This window comes from Saimiri boliviensis, chromosome 17 (assembly GCF_048565385.1).
Source record: "Saimiri boliviensis isolate mSaiBol1 chromosome 17, mSaiBol1.pri, whole genome shotgun sequence".
Taxonomy (NCBI): domain Eukaryota; kingdom Metazoa; phylum Chordata; class Mammalia; order Primates; family Cebidae; genus Saimiri; species Saimiri boliviensis.
The window spans coordinates 28,549,930-28,566,533 of NC_133465.1; the positions used below are offsets into that span (position 1 = coordinate 28,549,930).

At 39.7% G+C, this 16,604-nt stretch overlaps 1 protein-coding gene across 8 annotated transcripts in view; it reads right to left on the minus strand.

Moving 5' to 3' along the window:
- NF1 (neurofibromin 1) overlaps positions 1–16,604 on the minus strand; it is a 304,993-nt gene that overhangs the window by 238,175 nt on the left and 50,214 nt on the right. The window contains exon 1 of one of the 8 annotated variants that reach the window (XM_074388408.1): positions 5,110–5,291. The exons of the other annotated variants lie outside the window; for them this stretch is intronic. Coding sequence (XP_074244509.1) covers positions 5,110–5,118 — 9 coding nt within the window. The 5' untranslated portion in view covers positions 5,119–5,291. Of the gene's footprint in view, positions 1–5,109; positions 5,292–16,604 lie in introns of those variants that run through there. 8 annotated transcript variants of the gene reach the window in all.

Sequence of the window (16,604 nt, forward strand, 5' to 3'; positions counted from 1 at the left end):
AAAAGTGTTCCTGTTTCTCCACATCCTCTCTAGCATCTGTTGACTCCAGATTTTTTAATGATAGGCATCCTAAGTGGCATGAGGTGGTATCTCAATGTGATTTTGATTTGCATTTCTCTAATCAGTGATGATGAGCATTTTTTCATATGTTTATTGGCCTTATATATGTCTTCTTTTGAAAAGTGTCTGTTCATATCCTTTGCCCACTTTTCGATGGATTTGCTTTTTCTTGTAAATGTTTTAGTTCTTTGCAGATTCTGGATATTAGTCCTTTGTCAGATGGGTAGATTGCAAAACTTTTTTCCCATTATGTTGGTTGTTGGTTCACTCTAATGATTGTTTCTTTTGCTGTACCAAAGCTCTGGAGTTTATGTCCCATTTGTCTATTTTGGCTTTTGTTGCCAATGCTTTTGGTGTTTTAGTCATGAAGTCCTTGCCTATGCCTATGTCCTGAATGGTTTTACCTAGGTTTTTTTCTAGGGTTTTTATGGTGTTAGGTCTTATGCTTAAGTCTTTAATCTGTCTGGAGTTACTTTTAGTGTAAGGTGTCAGGAAGGGGTCCAGTTTCTGTTTCCTGCATATGGCTAGCCAGTTTTCCCAACACCATTTATTAAACAGGGAATCCTTTCCCCATTGCGGCATTGCCTACAGGGCCTCCATTCTGTTCCATTGGTCTCTCTGTTTTGGTACCAGTACCGTGCTGTTTTGATTACTGTAGCCTTGTAGTATACTTTGAAGTCAGGTAGTGTCATGCCTCTGGCTTTGTTCTTTTTGCTTAGAATTGTCTTGGCTATGACGGCTCTCTTTTGGTTCCATATGAAGTTTAAGGTGTTTTTTTCCCGCTCTTTGAAGAAGGTTCATTGGTAGCTTGATGGGGATAACGTTGAATCTATAAATTACTTTGGGCAGTATGGCCATTTTCACGATACTGATTCTTCCTAACCATGAGCATGGAATGTTTCTCCATCTGTTTGTGTCCTCTCTTATTTCCTTGAGCGGTGGTTTGTAGTTCTCCTTGAAGAGGTCCTTTACATCCTTTGTTAGTTGTATTCCTAGGTATTTTATTCTCTTTGTAGCAATTATGAATGGGAGTTTGCTCATGATTTGGCTCTCTGTTAGTCTGTTATTGGTGTATGGAAATGCTTGTGATTTCTGCACATAGATTTTGTATCCTGAGACTCTGCTGAAGTTGCTTATCAGTTTAAGGAGATTTTGGGCTGAGATGATAGGGTCTTCTAAATATACAATCATGTCATCTGCAAACAGAGACATTTTGACTTCCTCCTTCCCTAATTTAATACTTTTTTATTTTTATTTTTGTTTTTTTCTTGCCTAATTGCTCTGGCTAGAACTTCCAATATTACATCGAATAGGAGTGATGAGAGAGGGCATCTTTGTCTACTGCCCGATTTCAATGGGAATGCTTCCAGTTTTTGCCCATTCAGTATGATACTGGTTGTAGGTTTGTCGTAAATAGCTTTTATTGTTTTGAGATATGTTCCTGCAATATCTAATTTATTGAGTTTTTAGCATTAAGAGCTGTTGAATTTTGTTGAAGGCCTTCTCTGCATCTATTGAGACAATCATGTGGTTTTTGTCTTTCATTCTGTTTGTATGGTGGAATACATTTATAGACTTGCGTATGTTGAACCAGCCTTGCATTCCCAGGATGAAGCCTACTTGATTGTGATGGATACGGTTTTTGATGTGCTGCTACAATGAGTTCACCAGTATTTTATTCAAGATTTTTTCATCTATGTTCATCATGGATATTGGCCTGAAGTTTTCTTTTCTTGTTGAGTCTCTGCTGGGTTTTGGTATCAGGATGATGTTGGTCTCACAGAAAGAGTTAGGGAGGATTCCTTCTTTTTGTATTGTTTCGAACAGTTTCAACAGGAATCGTACCAGCTCCTTTGTATGTCTGGTAGAATTCAGCTGTGAACCCGTCTGGACCTGGACTTTTTTTGGTCAGTAGGCTATTAATTGCTGCCTCAACTTCAGCCCTTGTTATTGGTCTATTCAGCATTTCAACCTCTTCTTGGCTTAGTCTTGGGAGGGTTTAAGTGTCCAGGAATTTATCCATTTCTTCCAGATTTACTGGTTTATGTGCATAGAGTTGTTTGTACTAATCTCTTATGGTAGTCTGTATTATTGTGGAATCGGTGGTGATATCCCCTTTTTCATTTTGTCTTGTATCTATTTGATTCTTCTCCCTTTTTTTTTATTAATCTGGCTAGCAGTCTGTTTTGCTGATCTTTTCAAAAAATCAGCTCCTGAATTTACTGATTTTTTTAAAGGGTTTTTTGTGTCTGTATCTCCTTCAGGTCTGCTCTGATCTTGGTTACCTGTCTTCTGCTAGCTTTGAGGGTTTTTTTAATCTTGCTCCTCTACCTTTTTCAATTTTGACTATAGGGCGTCGATTTTACATCTTTCCTCGCTTCTCTGATGGGCATTTATTGCTATAAATTTCCCTCTAGACACTGCTTTAAATGTGTCCCAGAGATTCTGGTACATTTTGTCTTTGTTCTCAGTGGTTTCAAAAAACATCTTTATTTCTGCCTTCATTTCATTGTGTATCCAGTCGACATTCAGGAGCAGGTTTTTCAGTTTCCATGAAGTTGTGTGGTTCTGAGTTAGTTTCTTAATTCTGAGTTCTAATTTGATTGCCCTGTAGTCTGAGAGACTGTTTGTTATGACTTCCATTCTTTTGCATTTGCTGAGGAGTGATTCACTTCCAATTATGTGGTCAATTTTAGAGTAGATGCAATGCAGTGCTGAGAAGAATGTATATTCTGTGGATTTGGGGTACAAATTTCTGTAGATGTCTATTAAGTCCACTTCGTCCAGATCTGAGTTCAAGTCCTGGATATCCTTGTTAATTTTCTGTCTTGCTGATCTGTCTAATATTGACAGTGGAGTGTTAAAGTCTCCTACTATTATTGAGCGGGAATCTAAGTCTCTTTGTAGGTCATTAAGAACTTGCTTTACGTACCTGGTTGCTCCTGTATTGGCTGCGTATATATTTAGGTTCCTTAGCTCTTCTTGATGCACTGATCCTTTTACCATTATTTAATGCCCTTCTTTGTCTCTTTTGATCTTTGCTGGTTTAAAGTCCATTTTATCAGTGACTAGGATTGCAACTCCTGCTTTTTTTTTTGCTCTTCATTTGCTTGGTAAATCTTCCTCCATCCCTTTATTTTTAGCCTATGGATGTCTTGCATGTGAGATGGGTTTCCTGAATACAGCACACTGATGGGTCTTGACTTTTTACTCAATTTGCCAGTCTGTGGCTTTTGATTGGGGCATTTAGCCCATTTACATTTAAGGTTAATAATTTTATATATGACTACAAGCCTGCCATTTTGCTGCTAGCTGTATGTTCTGCCCATTAGTTGACGCATTTTCTTTCTCTCTGGCTGCCCTTAGGATTTTTTCCTTCATTTCAACCCCAGTGAATCTGACAATTATGTGCCTTGGGGTTGCTCTTCTTGAGGAATATCTTTGTGGTGTTCTCTGTATTTCCTGGACTTGAACAGTGGTCTGCCTTTTAGGTTGGGGAAGTTCTCCTGGATAATATCCTGAAGAGTGTTTTCCAGCTTGGATTCATTCTCTGTCACATTCAGTTACATGTATCAAAAGCAGATTAGGTCTTTTCACATAATCCCATATTTCTTGGAGGCTTTGTTCATTTCTTCTTACTCTTTTTTCCTCTACTCTTGCCTTCTCATTTTATTTCATTGAGTTGATCTTCAATCTCTGATATCCCTTCTTTTGCTTGGACAATTCAGCTACTGAAACTTGTGTATGCTTCTCGAAGTTCTTGTGCTGTATTTTGCAGCTCCATCAAGTCGTTTATATTTTCCTCTAAGCTGTTTATTCTAGTTAGCATCTCATCTAACCTTTTTTCTAGGTTCTTAGTTTTTCTGCATTGGGTTAACATCCACATGTTCCCTATAGCTCTGAGAAGTTTGTTACTACCCACCTTCTCAAGTCTGTTTCTGTCAGTTTAACAGATTCATTCTCCATCCATCTGTGATCCCTAGCTGGTGAGGAGTTATAATCCCTTGGAGGAGGAGAGGTGTTCTGGTTTTTGGTGTTTTCATCCTTTTTGCGCTGGTTTCTTCCCAACTTAGTGGCTTTATCTACCTGTGGTCTTTGTAGTTAGTGACTTTCGGATGGGATCTCTGAGTAGATATCCTTTTTGTTGATGCTTAAGCTATTTCTTTCTGTTTCTTAGTTTTCCTTCTAATAGGCCCCTCTGCTGCAGGACTGCCGGAGGTCCACTCCAGACTCTGCTTGCCTGGGGCTCACCCACGGGGACTGCAGAACAGTAAGGGTTGCTGCCAGTTTCTTCTTTTTAATCTTCGTCCCAGGAGGGTACCTGCAGGTGTCGGCCTGAGCTCTCCTTTATGAGGTGTCTCTTTGGGTATACAGGGGTCAGGGAGCTGCTTGAGGAGACAATCTGTCCCTTATAGGAGCTCAAGTGCTGTGCTGGGAGCTCTGTTGTTCTATGCAGAGCTGCTAGGCAGGTACTTTTAAGTCTGCTGCAGTGGAACTCATAACCACCTCTTTTCCCAGGTGCTCTGACCTAGGAAGATCGGCTTTATTTATAAGTTCCTAACATGCTGCTGCCTTTTTTCAGAGATGTCCTGCCCCACACGGAGTAGTCTAGTCACAGTCTGCCAGCAGAGGTGTTGCTGAGCTGCCACAGGCTCTGCCCAGCTGCTGTGTCAAAGGCCTCGGTATTGGCAGACTGCCTCGTTAGTGGTAGATGCCCTTCTCCCCACTGAGCTGGACTGTCCTGGGTCCAGCTGCGCTTGCTGCGAAACTCTCAATCCAGAGCATTTCAGATTGCTTGTTTTGAAGCAATCTTCCCACTGAGCTAGAATGCCTGGCTCCCTGTCTCAGCCCACTCCCTTTCAGTTGAATGGGTGGCTCTGTCTCCCAGGTGTTCCAGGCACCAGTTGAAAAGGCCACCCAGATTTGTGTGAGTTTCTGTGCGTCAACCCGTGGCACCAGCCATGCTGAAAACTTGAGGTGCTTTTTGACCCAGGAATCTCCTGGTCCGTGGGCAGTGAAAACTTGTTTGAAAATGCGGTGAGCACTCACCCTCTGCATTGTTCTTGTTGGGAACTGCACTCCAGAGCTGTTCCTTTTCGGCCATCTTGGATCCTCACCAGAAATGGTTTTTCAAAGCACTTAATTATCGCTCATTCATTTATAGTCATACCATGAAAAAATATACAGCAAGGAATAACTTACAACTGTGAGCTTAATTTCACAAATATGATACTTACAGAAGTCAGAATAAGATATACTATATGATGTTACATAAATTTCAAAACCATGCTAAATTCATCCCATGATTTTAGAAGTCAGCATAGAACCTTCGAAGACAGTCACTGAAAGGAAACACAAGGAGAACTTCTAGAGTCACAGTATTGTTTTATTTCTTGATCTGGATACTGGTTACACTGGTGTGTTTACTTTGTAAACATTTACTGAGCTGTGTATTTACAACTTGTGCACTTTTCTATACACATAATTTAACAGAAAGTTTGCCAAATATATGCTTTAATCCATGAATGCATAATGATAATAAAAAACAAAAACAAATTGGCCATTTGGTGGATACAGAGAAATCGCTGTAGATACTGAGGTGCTACCCAGCTCCTCCTTCAAAATAAGAATTGCCTTAAATGCTGGGAGTGCTGTCAGTCAGCCCCTTCAGGGATTGTCTCACCTACAGGGAACAACCCTGTTCAAGGTCATACCCTTTCCAAGGTAACCCACATCCAATGACTAACTGATACAGCAATATAAAGGCCTGGACACTTCAGCTGCAATTCTGGGCAACTCAGAAGAGCCATTCTTGCCCCAGGCTCCCATTCTCACTCCAGGCTCCCCATGGGGGTTGGCCAAAGCTGGGGCTGGGCCTGCACTGCATTTGTCCAGTGATCCTCACTCCTAGGTGTTGATTTCAAAAAAAAAAAAAAAAAAAAAAAAAAAAAAAAAAAAAAAAAACACCTTAATAAACATCCTGCACTAGGCTTCCAGGGCAGCAGCAGGTACTAGGATTTTACAGTTGGCAATGAAGAAGTAGTAGTAACTACAAAACAATGAATCAAGAATATAGGCCGGGCGCAGTGGCTCACGCCTGTATTATCAGCACTTTGGGAGGCTGAGGCAGACTGATCACCTGAGGCCAGGAGTTCAAGACCAGCCTGGACAACATGGCAAAACACCATCTCTACTAAAACTATATATAAAAAAAAAAATTAGCCAGGTGAGGTGCGTGCCTATAATCCAAGCTACTCAGGAGGCTGAGGCACAAGAATCACTTGAACCTGGGAGGAGGAGGTTGCAGTGGGCCAAGATCATGCCCCTGCACTCCAGCCTAGGTGATAGAGTGAGACTCGGTCTCAAAAAAAAAAGAAAAAGAGTATTGATTGCTAAACTCTGAGCTCTGGGAAAAAATGTAACAACAACAACAAAAAGCTGATTAACTTCCAACTGAAAACTAAGTTTGAAAGCTAGAGAACCTCCTAAAAACACAAAAAGACTCTCCTCTCCTGCAGCAGGAAGGCAGAGAAACCTATGGACCAGAGAACCATCACTTAATTATCACTCATTCATTTATACATATATATCTCAAGATATATATAGATTAGATGAACAGACAGATTAGATATCTAATATGTCTATATGTGTTGGGCTTCAAAGACTGAACTCCCAGAGGCAGCAGGTCTGCTATGCCCAGATCAGAGTCCTGGCTGGGAAAGAAAAAGACTCTGACACATGGAATGGCAACACCTGGGTTGGTACTCTGAAAAATCATGTCTCCCCAGAGTCCTGAAGCTTCTGCTAACAACCAGTGAGCCTGGAAGAGAACCCCAATCATCAGATAAGATTGAGACCCCAAAACCAAAAACTTGATTTCAGCCTGATGAGAACCTGAGCAGAGAACCCAGCTAAGCAATGCCCTGACTCCTAATTGACAGAAACTGTAAGATAGTAATTTTGTGTGTTTTAGGCTACTGTTTGTGGTGGTTTGTTACAAAGCAATAGAAAACTAAAACGACTACCAAACCTGCATCTGTAATGTAAACTTCTCTCCTGAGCTTCAGATGTGTTATCCAAACATCCATTTGGTTTCTCTATGTGGATAACTTGTAGGCACTTCAAACTCAACATTTCCAAAGCTTAATCCAATCTTCCTACCATGTTTCTTATCTTAGTAAATAGTACCACAATCTACCCAGTTTCCCATGTCCAACATCTGAAAATCTTCTTGATACTTCCTTTATTCCCTTTGCTTCATCTCCCTTTAGTCAGGGGAATTTAATATATTTTGGCCTCCCTTTACCCTTATTTCTCAACTTGCTCAGAAGCCAGGCAGGGAAGAAAAAATAGTGGTACTCAGGCCCCACAGACTACTACAAACAGCACCAAATTCTATGAAAAAGAAAAGTAAATCAAGATTAAGGAGTTCTCAGTAACCAAGAATTTATCAGATAAGGTGGTCAGGGGAAGCTCTCTGAAGATGTGACATTTGAGCAGAGACCTAAATGAAGTAAAAGAATAGAAGACTGGCTATGGTTCACAACTCTAATCCCAGCTCTCTGGGAGGCCAAGGAGGGCGGATCACTTGACATCAGGAGTTTAAGACCAGCATGGCCAACGTGGTAAAACCTCGGTAAACCAAAAAATACGTAAATTAGCCAGTCATGGTGGTACATGCCTGTAGTCCCAGCTACTCAGGAGGCTGAGGCAGGAGAACTGCCTGAACCTGGATAGCAGACATTGCAGTGAGCCGAGATCATGCCACTGCACTCCAGCCTGGGCAAATATAACCTGTCTCAAAATAGAAAAACAGAAAGCAAAGAAAAGAAAGGAAGGTGGGGAGAGAGAGAGAGGGAGAGAGAGAGAGAGACAGACAGACAGACATCCATGCAAAGATCTAAAGAGCATTCAAGGCAGTAGTTTTAAGTAAAATGGATCTGATATTGGGGGTCACATGTTCAAAGCCTAGCAAGAAGGCCAATGTGGTTAACCCAAAGGAAACAAAGGAAGAAAATCTAGGGGATGAGGGCAGAGATCTGAGAAGCAGAAGTCAGATCATGAAAAGCCTTATAGGCCATTTTAAGAGCTTTGAATTTATTTTGAATTTGATGATGGCACAGATTATATTTTTCAACTGTCAAATATCTCTCATCCCACATACTTTCCTGCAGTAAGATTTTGCCACTCCCCCATTCGGAAGAGAAATTAATTCTTCCATCTCCTTTCATCTAGCAAGTCCAATGATTATTGTGACCAATAAAATATGGCTAAAGGCAAACTGTGTAGCTCCAGGCCATAGCCCTTAATTGGTCTGACAGTTTTTATTGCCCTCTTCCTGGAAGCAAGCTGCCATGTGAAAAATGGGATTACTCTGAGACCAGCATGCTGTGAGAAGCCAAGACCACATTCAGAGATTCTGAAGAATGAGATGCCATTGTGGAAACAGAGGCCAAGAAGCACTGAGGTGCCAGACACGTAACTGAAGAAGCCATAATGGAAGGGATTCTCCAGCCTCAACTACACATGGAACAGAAGAGCTGCCCAGCTGAACCTGTCATGAATTCCTGACCCCCCAAAATTGTGAGCACAATAAAATGGTTGTTTTTCTGGCTACAGTGCTTTGGAGTTGGTTATACAGCAACAGACAGCCAAAAGACAGCAGAAGAAGGCATCGAAGGAATTTAAGCAAAGGAATGAGATGATTTGAATTATGTTTTAAAAAGAACCCTCTTGTTCCTGCATGTTAGAAAAGAGTCCTAGTCAAGAGAGGATGGTAGCTTAAATTAAGCTAATAAGAACAGAGGAGAAAGTAGTGAGATGTTATAATAGATTTAGAAGGGGAGTGCTTATTTAAAATGGTAAGTTGACCCTGAAGTTAATATGGAAGAATAAACTTGTGAGAATACCAAAGAAATTTTTGATAAACAAGAACAAGAGACATGACCAAGTACTGAAACATAATGTTAAGCTCTCATAACAAAAGCTGTATAAGTATAAATTAATTGTGGTCACAGAAAAGATACTCATATTTACACAGAAATTTACTAAAATAAAGGTGGTATTTCAAATCAATGGTAAAAAATGGATTAGTCAATACAATTATGCCACATCAAAAAGAAGACTAATTCGTACCATATTTTAAAATATATAGGTGTTGCCAGATGTGATGGCTCATGCCTGTAAAACCAGCACTTTGGGAGTCTGAGGCAAGAGGATCACTTGAGCCCAGAAGTTTGACATCAGCCAAGGCAACAAAGTGAGATCCTGTTTCTACAAAAAAAAAAAAAAAAAAAAGTTTAAATTAGCTGGAGTGGTGGCATACACCTGTAGTCCCAACTACCTGGAAGGCTGAGGTGAGAGAATCTCTTGAGCCTGAAAGGTCGAGGCTGCAGTGAGCCATGATCACACCACAGCACTCTAGCCTGGGTGATAGAATGAGACCAGTCTCAAAGACAGCGAGAGAGAGAGAGAGAGAGAGAGAGAGAGAGAGAGAGAAAGAGAGAATCTGCATATGTGTGTTGAGAAAGAGTGAGTGAGTGAGTGTGTGTGTGTGATTAAGAAAAAAAGCCATAAAACTATCAGGACAAATACTAAAGAATCATTTCATCACACTGAAGTGAGAAAGGCTTTCCTAAGCAAGACAAACACACAGCACCTATAATAAAAACACTAATATTTGCCCTCAAGAAAATGTATAAATTCTGTAACAGACAGTGCTAGTAAAGAAACAAACAGGGTAAAAGAATGTACACACAATTTGGTACCAAAAAGGTTTCATAACTAGATAAGGTTGTTTTATCTTTTAATAAGAATATTTATTAGAAAAACTGTTCAAGAAATAAGGGGCAATTCAAAGTGATCAGTAAATATATAAAAATATGATCATCTCATTAATAGTGTTTAAAGTGCAAAATGAAATTAGACCACATTTGTAACTACATTTTTTCACAAGAAAGTAATATTGGAACACATATAATAATTATGCCTAGAATGAGGAGGAAAAAACCTTGAGCAAAATTAAAAATATGAAGTCACTGTATTTGAGAGGTAAGAGTAAAATTTTTAAAAATGTTTACAAGTTTCTCTTCTTTTCAATTAGATACACTACTTTCACACAATTGAGAAGAAAAAAACCCTTTTTTAAAAATTTCATGCTACATTATAGATGTCTTTGGGTATAATGGATGAAATGTAAAGCAAAACTGCATGAAGAAATATAATCACCTTTTAATTATGATCTCTAGTAACAAACTATCAGCAACTTAAGATAAAAGATTTCAACAAACAAGAGATTTAGCAAAAGAAGGCATAACATGAAGCAAAGCACTCTAAACAATGGTTAATTTGTTTCTAGTTTCACTCAGAAAATTCTTCAAAAGGTCACAGGCTAAAATTTTTGCCTCTGTGTACATTCTACTCATTTTCTAAAAGGCCCCTGAGACCACGATGCGGGTGGGGTTTACATTAAAATTCACGTAAGTTTTCATCTAAATGACAGAAAAAACAAAGAAAACAATCACGCTAGGGGGAAAGTGCCCAGAACACCACTCTAGACACGAGGTAACAAACATAAACCAGAAAGATGCCCACAAGGCACAAAACTAAGACCTCCTCCCAACACCCAGGGGAATGAACTTGGAAGCACATCATCCCCCGCCCCAGTAAAACTTTCAGATATAGCCCCATCCAACAGCTTAACTGCAACCTCAAGAGATTAGATTAGGTTTTTTCACATAATCCCATAGTTCTTGGAAAGGCTTTGTTCATTTTTTTTCACTTTTTTCTCTAATCTTCCTTTTCTTTTTACTACAGTGTTGGTATTGGTGCTGTTTCAGGGACATTATTGATGGCTTTTTAGTTAGAATTTAAATACTATCCTTTCGGTAGCCAGCAGGAATCTGCTGGTATAAAGTCTTATTTTTCTTTCCTTTTGGGTAATTGGTGCTTTCTAACTTTCCAGCAGTTAGACTCACAGGGTATTAGTTATCTATTGCTGCAAAACACAGTACTTCAAAACTTAGCATTTTAAAACAAATATTTATTATCCCACGGTTTCTATGGGTCAGGAGGATAGGAGTAGCTTAGCTGGGTACCTCTGGTGCATGGTCTCTCCTTCCCTAGGTGGATCTTCCTGGCTGGGGTCAAGCTAGTGTATCTGCTGCCAAACTCCCTAGTGAGGGCTTCAGTTTGAGTTCTGTGGAGGTGGGACCTGCCAGGCCTCATGGTCTGTTTCCCTGCTTTCTACTCTGCTTCCCTCTGTGGGACAGTCTGTCCCTGCTGGCATTAGTCCAAACTCCCACCCAGGTCCCTGAGACAACTTGCCACGCCCAGTGGTAGCCGCTGCTCAGATTTGCATCAACTACCCACGGCACCCCACCATCTGGCTGGGCTCTTATGGACCGTGTGGGTTGCAGGAAGGATGAGGTAAGCACAGGATCCGAAAGAGAGCACCAAGGGGGTTAAGTAGCCTGACCCTCCCAGCCCGCTGCACTTTCAGGTGGGGACACGCCCCGCCCCCCATCTTGCGGGTCTCACCCTGCGACTCTTTCCCTGGGCCTAATTTCAGTGCCCTATCAGTCCCACAGAAACAAACTCAGCACCTTGTTTGGAATCGTGAAATCTTCTCCACATATTGTTTTATTATACGGTTGACACAAAATTTTTGTCTTTAAAATTACTTGCTAGGGATCTTCTATTTGATCATCCAAGATAACAGTATTGCCAGAAACAATTACTAATTAGCACTTACTGAGCACAAGTACCAGGCACTAAACACATTATACACCTGACTGAATCCCACAGTTGTCATAATCCCGTTTAATCTCTCAGAATGAGTCTCCGACACTCTCCTTTTATTTTCCCACCACTTTCCTTATTCATACTTTCAGAGAGGCCATCCTGAACCCCACAGCAGGTCTCCCACACATGCTGTAGTAAGCTTCCTTGACTTCTCCTACATAGTTCTTACAACAACTGTAATTACAGAAACGGATGATAAGTTGTTTAATATCCACAGTTGTGCTAGAACCTAAATTCCATGGGAGCAGGGAAGGTACCTTTCTTGCAACCATTTTATTCCATATGGTCAAGAGTTTTAAAAAGCAATCAGTAAATGCTTGCTAAGGAAAGAAAAATGAACTGGTGTGTTACACCGCCTCTTGCTGCCCTCAACAACCACCTTTTTATTGCCTTGGGCAGTATGCTTCTAACTGTTGTCCAAGAACAAGTGGTCTCCACCAGTCTACCAACCAGTTTACTGATAACTTGGCAATCTCAGAGGAAGAGACCAATCAATGATTACCTTCACCTGTGTTTCACAAACTTGAACTGTAAAATAATATTTCTATAATAATCCTACCTTGCTTCATTACTTCCTTAATGAGTGAAATCTTTATACCATAAACCAGCAGCCTCTACTTGCTTCCAAGTCCGATAATCAGACATATATCTTCCCAGGCAACCAACCATGCAATATCTTCCTGAACAAACTGGATATTCAAAGAAAAGACTTACATTTAGAAAGCCTCCAACAATAAAGTTAACTCTCCACCAACTTACCTTAGCCCACATACATGAGCTTCCAATTATCTCACATTTAGTAGATTTACATTTTTTTTCTAGTTTGAGGTATAATTGACAAAAATTATATAATTTAAGGTGTACATGATGATTTAATGTATACATTCTGAAATAATTACCACAATCGACACATTCATCATCACAGTTAAACGTACGCGCGTGTGTGTGTGTGTGTGTGTGTAAAACACTTAAGATCTAAGAGTAGGCCAGGCACAATGACTCATGCTGTAACCCCAGCACTTTGAGAGGCCAAGGCAGGCGGATCACTTGAGCGCAGGAGTTTGAGACCAGCCTGGCCAACATGATGAAACTCAATCTCTACTGAAAATACAAAATTTAGCCAGGCATGGTGGGACATGCCCATAATCCCAGCTACTAGGGAGGCTGAGGCACAAGAATCTCTTGAACCAGGAGGTTGCAGTGAGCCGAGATCTCTACCCTGGGTGACAGAATGAGACTCTGTCTCAACAAACAAACAAACAAACAAAACTAAGAGTAGATATTTAAAAGTGAAAATAGCTCAGAATCACCAGGTATAAGGAAACTCTGTTAACATGAAAGAAAAAGAACGCAGTAAACACAATTTTGAGAAAAAAAGACAATGGGGAATGAGAAAAAAACTTCAAAAAAACAGTAAATTATTAACATCTAAAAAATATTTTAAAATTTAAAGAATGTTATTTTTAAAATAAAGAGAGCAGGTCGGGCACGGTGCCTTATACCTGTAATCTCAGCCCTTTAAGAAGCCCAGGCAGGTGGATCACCTGAGGTTAGGAATTCGAGACCAGCCTGGCCAATGTAATAAAACTTCATCTCTACTAAAAATACAAAAATTAGCCAGGCATGGTGGCGGCCACCTGTAATCCCAGCTACTCAGGAAGGTGAGGCAGGAGAATAGCTTGAACCTGGGAGGCGGAGGTTGCAGAGAGCTGAAATGGCACCACTGCACTCCAGCTTGGGTGACAGAGTGAGATTCCATCTTAAAATAAACAAATTAAATAAATTAAAATTAAGAAAGCATAAGAACAAACGAGACCATTCAGAATGTTAAATATAACAGGACAGTATGTTGGGAATCCCCAAGATTATCCACAGGTTCCATGTTCTCTAGAAGGACTCAGGACTCAGCATACAGTCATTTTCCTAGCTATGATTTATCACAGCAAAATAATACTAAGCAAAATCAGCAAAATGAAAAGCTGAAAATGGGAGAAGGTCCAGAAGAAACCAAGTGCAAGCTTCCAAGAGTCATCTCCCAGTGGGACCACACCGAACATGCTAAATGCTTCTAAAAATGAATTGTCACAATACATGAGAAATATTGCCTGCAAGGTAAGTTCATTATATACTTAGTGCTCAGGATTTTCATCACAGGCATCCTCTGCCTACCAAAATTCCAGGCACCCAGAAGAAAAACGGTCATTCAGCATAAATCACATTATATATACAGTTTTAAGTACAATCAGCCATTCTTACCGGGGAATGGTAGGAACCCTTTCAAAGTCCAAGCTCCCAGATATCAGCCACCACCAAGCTTTGGAACACACCTTTCTTTTTTTTTTTTTTTTTTTTTTTGAGACAGAGTCTTGCTCTGTCGCCAGGCTGGAGTGCAGTGGTGTGAGCTGGGCTCACTGCAACCTCCGCCTCCCGGGTTCAAGCAACGTGGAGCACACCTTTCTAAAGATAATAGTCTTAAAGCCTGCTATGTTAACTGTGCACAGACATATAAAAGAAAACATTAAAGAGCTGGGAGATAAAGTCAAGATGTTTTCTAGAAAAAAGAAGAAAAAAGACTATGAAAGAAAAAAATGCAAAAAATTACGAGTGATCAATTCTAGCATGTAAAAAAAAAAAGGAAAGAAAAAATAATAAGATAGGAACACATTACCAAAGAATAATACAAGAAGTTTTCCAGACTTGAAGAGTCTCTAAACTAAATCAGACCCATTTGGTATTCCAGTATGTTATTATTGAACTGCAGAATAGCAAGGAAAAAGGAAAAAAATCCCAAGGATTGTAGAAAAGAAAAAATAAACAGATTGCTGACAATGTAACAGAATTGAGAATGGCACTGGAGTTAGCTATCTCAGTTATAACTAAAAGGCAATCGAGAAATCCTTTCCAAATTCTGAGAAAAAAATATTTTCATACTAGAACTTAATACCGTAATTATCAAATAATTTTTTTTTCCAAAAAAAAAAACGTAGAATAAATACATTCTCAAACATTCAAGGTCTCAAAATTTATCTCCTTTGTACTTTTTTTTCCCAGCAAGCTAGTGAAAGGTGTGCTGTAAATGAATGGGATCCACAAAACAAGGAAATCAACACAGGAGACAAGCAATGGAAATTTCCAAAATGATGCTGAAGGGAGAACCCAGGATGACAGCTGCACACATGGCACAGCAAGCAGCCAATTGTTAAAAGGAGAATGGGAGGAAATCCTCAAAGAAAACGATCGCACTGGACAGATTAACAGGTTTGACCCTGTGTGAAAAACTGTACTGAAAACATGTTAACGACGTAAAGAGTAACAATAGGTACATACAAACTGAAGCAAATGAAAAAAATAAGACTTATTAAATTCAGGAGACACAAAAAACAGTACAAGAAAGTAAACTTAATCACAGCACACTACTTGACTCAGCCTCAAACAATATTACATACATCTAATTGTAGTCCCAGAAAGAGACAAATAGAAATACACAAAAGAGACAATATTTGAAAAGGTAATGACTATATTTTTAGAACTGTTAACAACAATTGTCAGTCCCAAGAAGTCCAAAAACACAAAGCAGAATAAACAGAGATCCATATACCTACAAGTATTTTGGTGAAACTACAGAACAAAGAAGAGGAAACCTAAGAAAACAACCAGAGAGAAAATATCACCTACAAAATAAAGATAATTGTAATGTCAACTGAATTCTCAACAGCTATGATAGCAGAAAGATAGTGAAACCATATCTTTAACATACTGAGGGAAACGTAACTGTCCAGAATTCTGTATATCCAGCAAAATTTTCAAGAATAAGGGGGAAATAAGGATACAGAAGTCTTCCCTTATCCATGGGGCACAAGTTCCAAGATCCCCAGTGGATGTCTGAATCCAAGGACAATACCAAAACCTATACATACTACGTTTTTTCCTACACATACATGCCTATGAAAAAGTTTCATTTATAAGGCACAGTAAGAGATCAACAATAACTAATTTTTAAAAAGAACAATTATAACAATAAGCCAGCGTCACTACACTTGCTCCCTGGAGCCATTACCAAGCAAAATAAGGGTTACCTGAACACAAGCACTGCAATATCATGGCAGTCAATCTGATAAATGAGATGGCTACTAAGTGACTAAAAAAAAGGCAGGTACCATATATAGCATGGATATGCTAGACAAAGGGATCATTCGCATCCCAAGTAAGATGAAGCAGGACTGTGTGAGATTTCATCACATTACTCAAAACAGCACGCAATTATAAACTTATGAATTGTTTATTTCTGGAATCTTCCATTTAACATTTTCAGACTGAAGCTGTCTGTGGGCAACAAACCATGGAAAGCAAAACTGCTGATAAGTGGGGGGAAGGGAAAACTACCGTATTTTCAAAGAAAGGAAAGTAAGAGCAATTACTGCAATAGACCCTCATCAAAAGAAATTCTAAAGAATATGCTTCAAGCAGAAGAAAAATGAACCCAGAAGTAAATTCTGAGACTCACAGGGGAAAAAATGAAACAGCTGAATAAAAGGCACATAAGAAAATGGCAGAGGTGAGTGTAGCGGTTCACACCTGTAATCACAACATTTTGGGATGCTGCGGCAGGCAGATCGCTTGAGCTCAGGAGTTCAAGACTAGCCACTGGGCAACACAGCAAGACCCCGCCCCTACAAAAAAAAGAAAATGTTTTTTAAATTATCTGGACAAGATGGCACATGCCTGTAGTCCCAGCTGCTTAG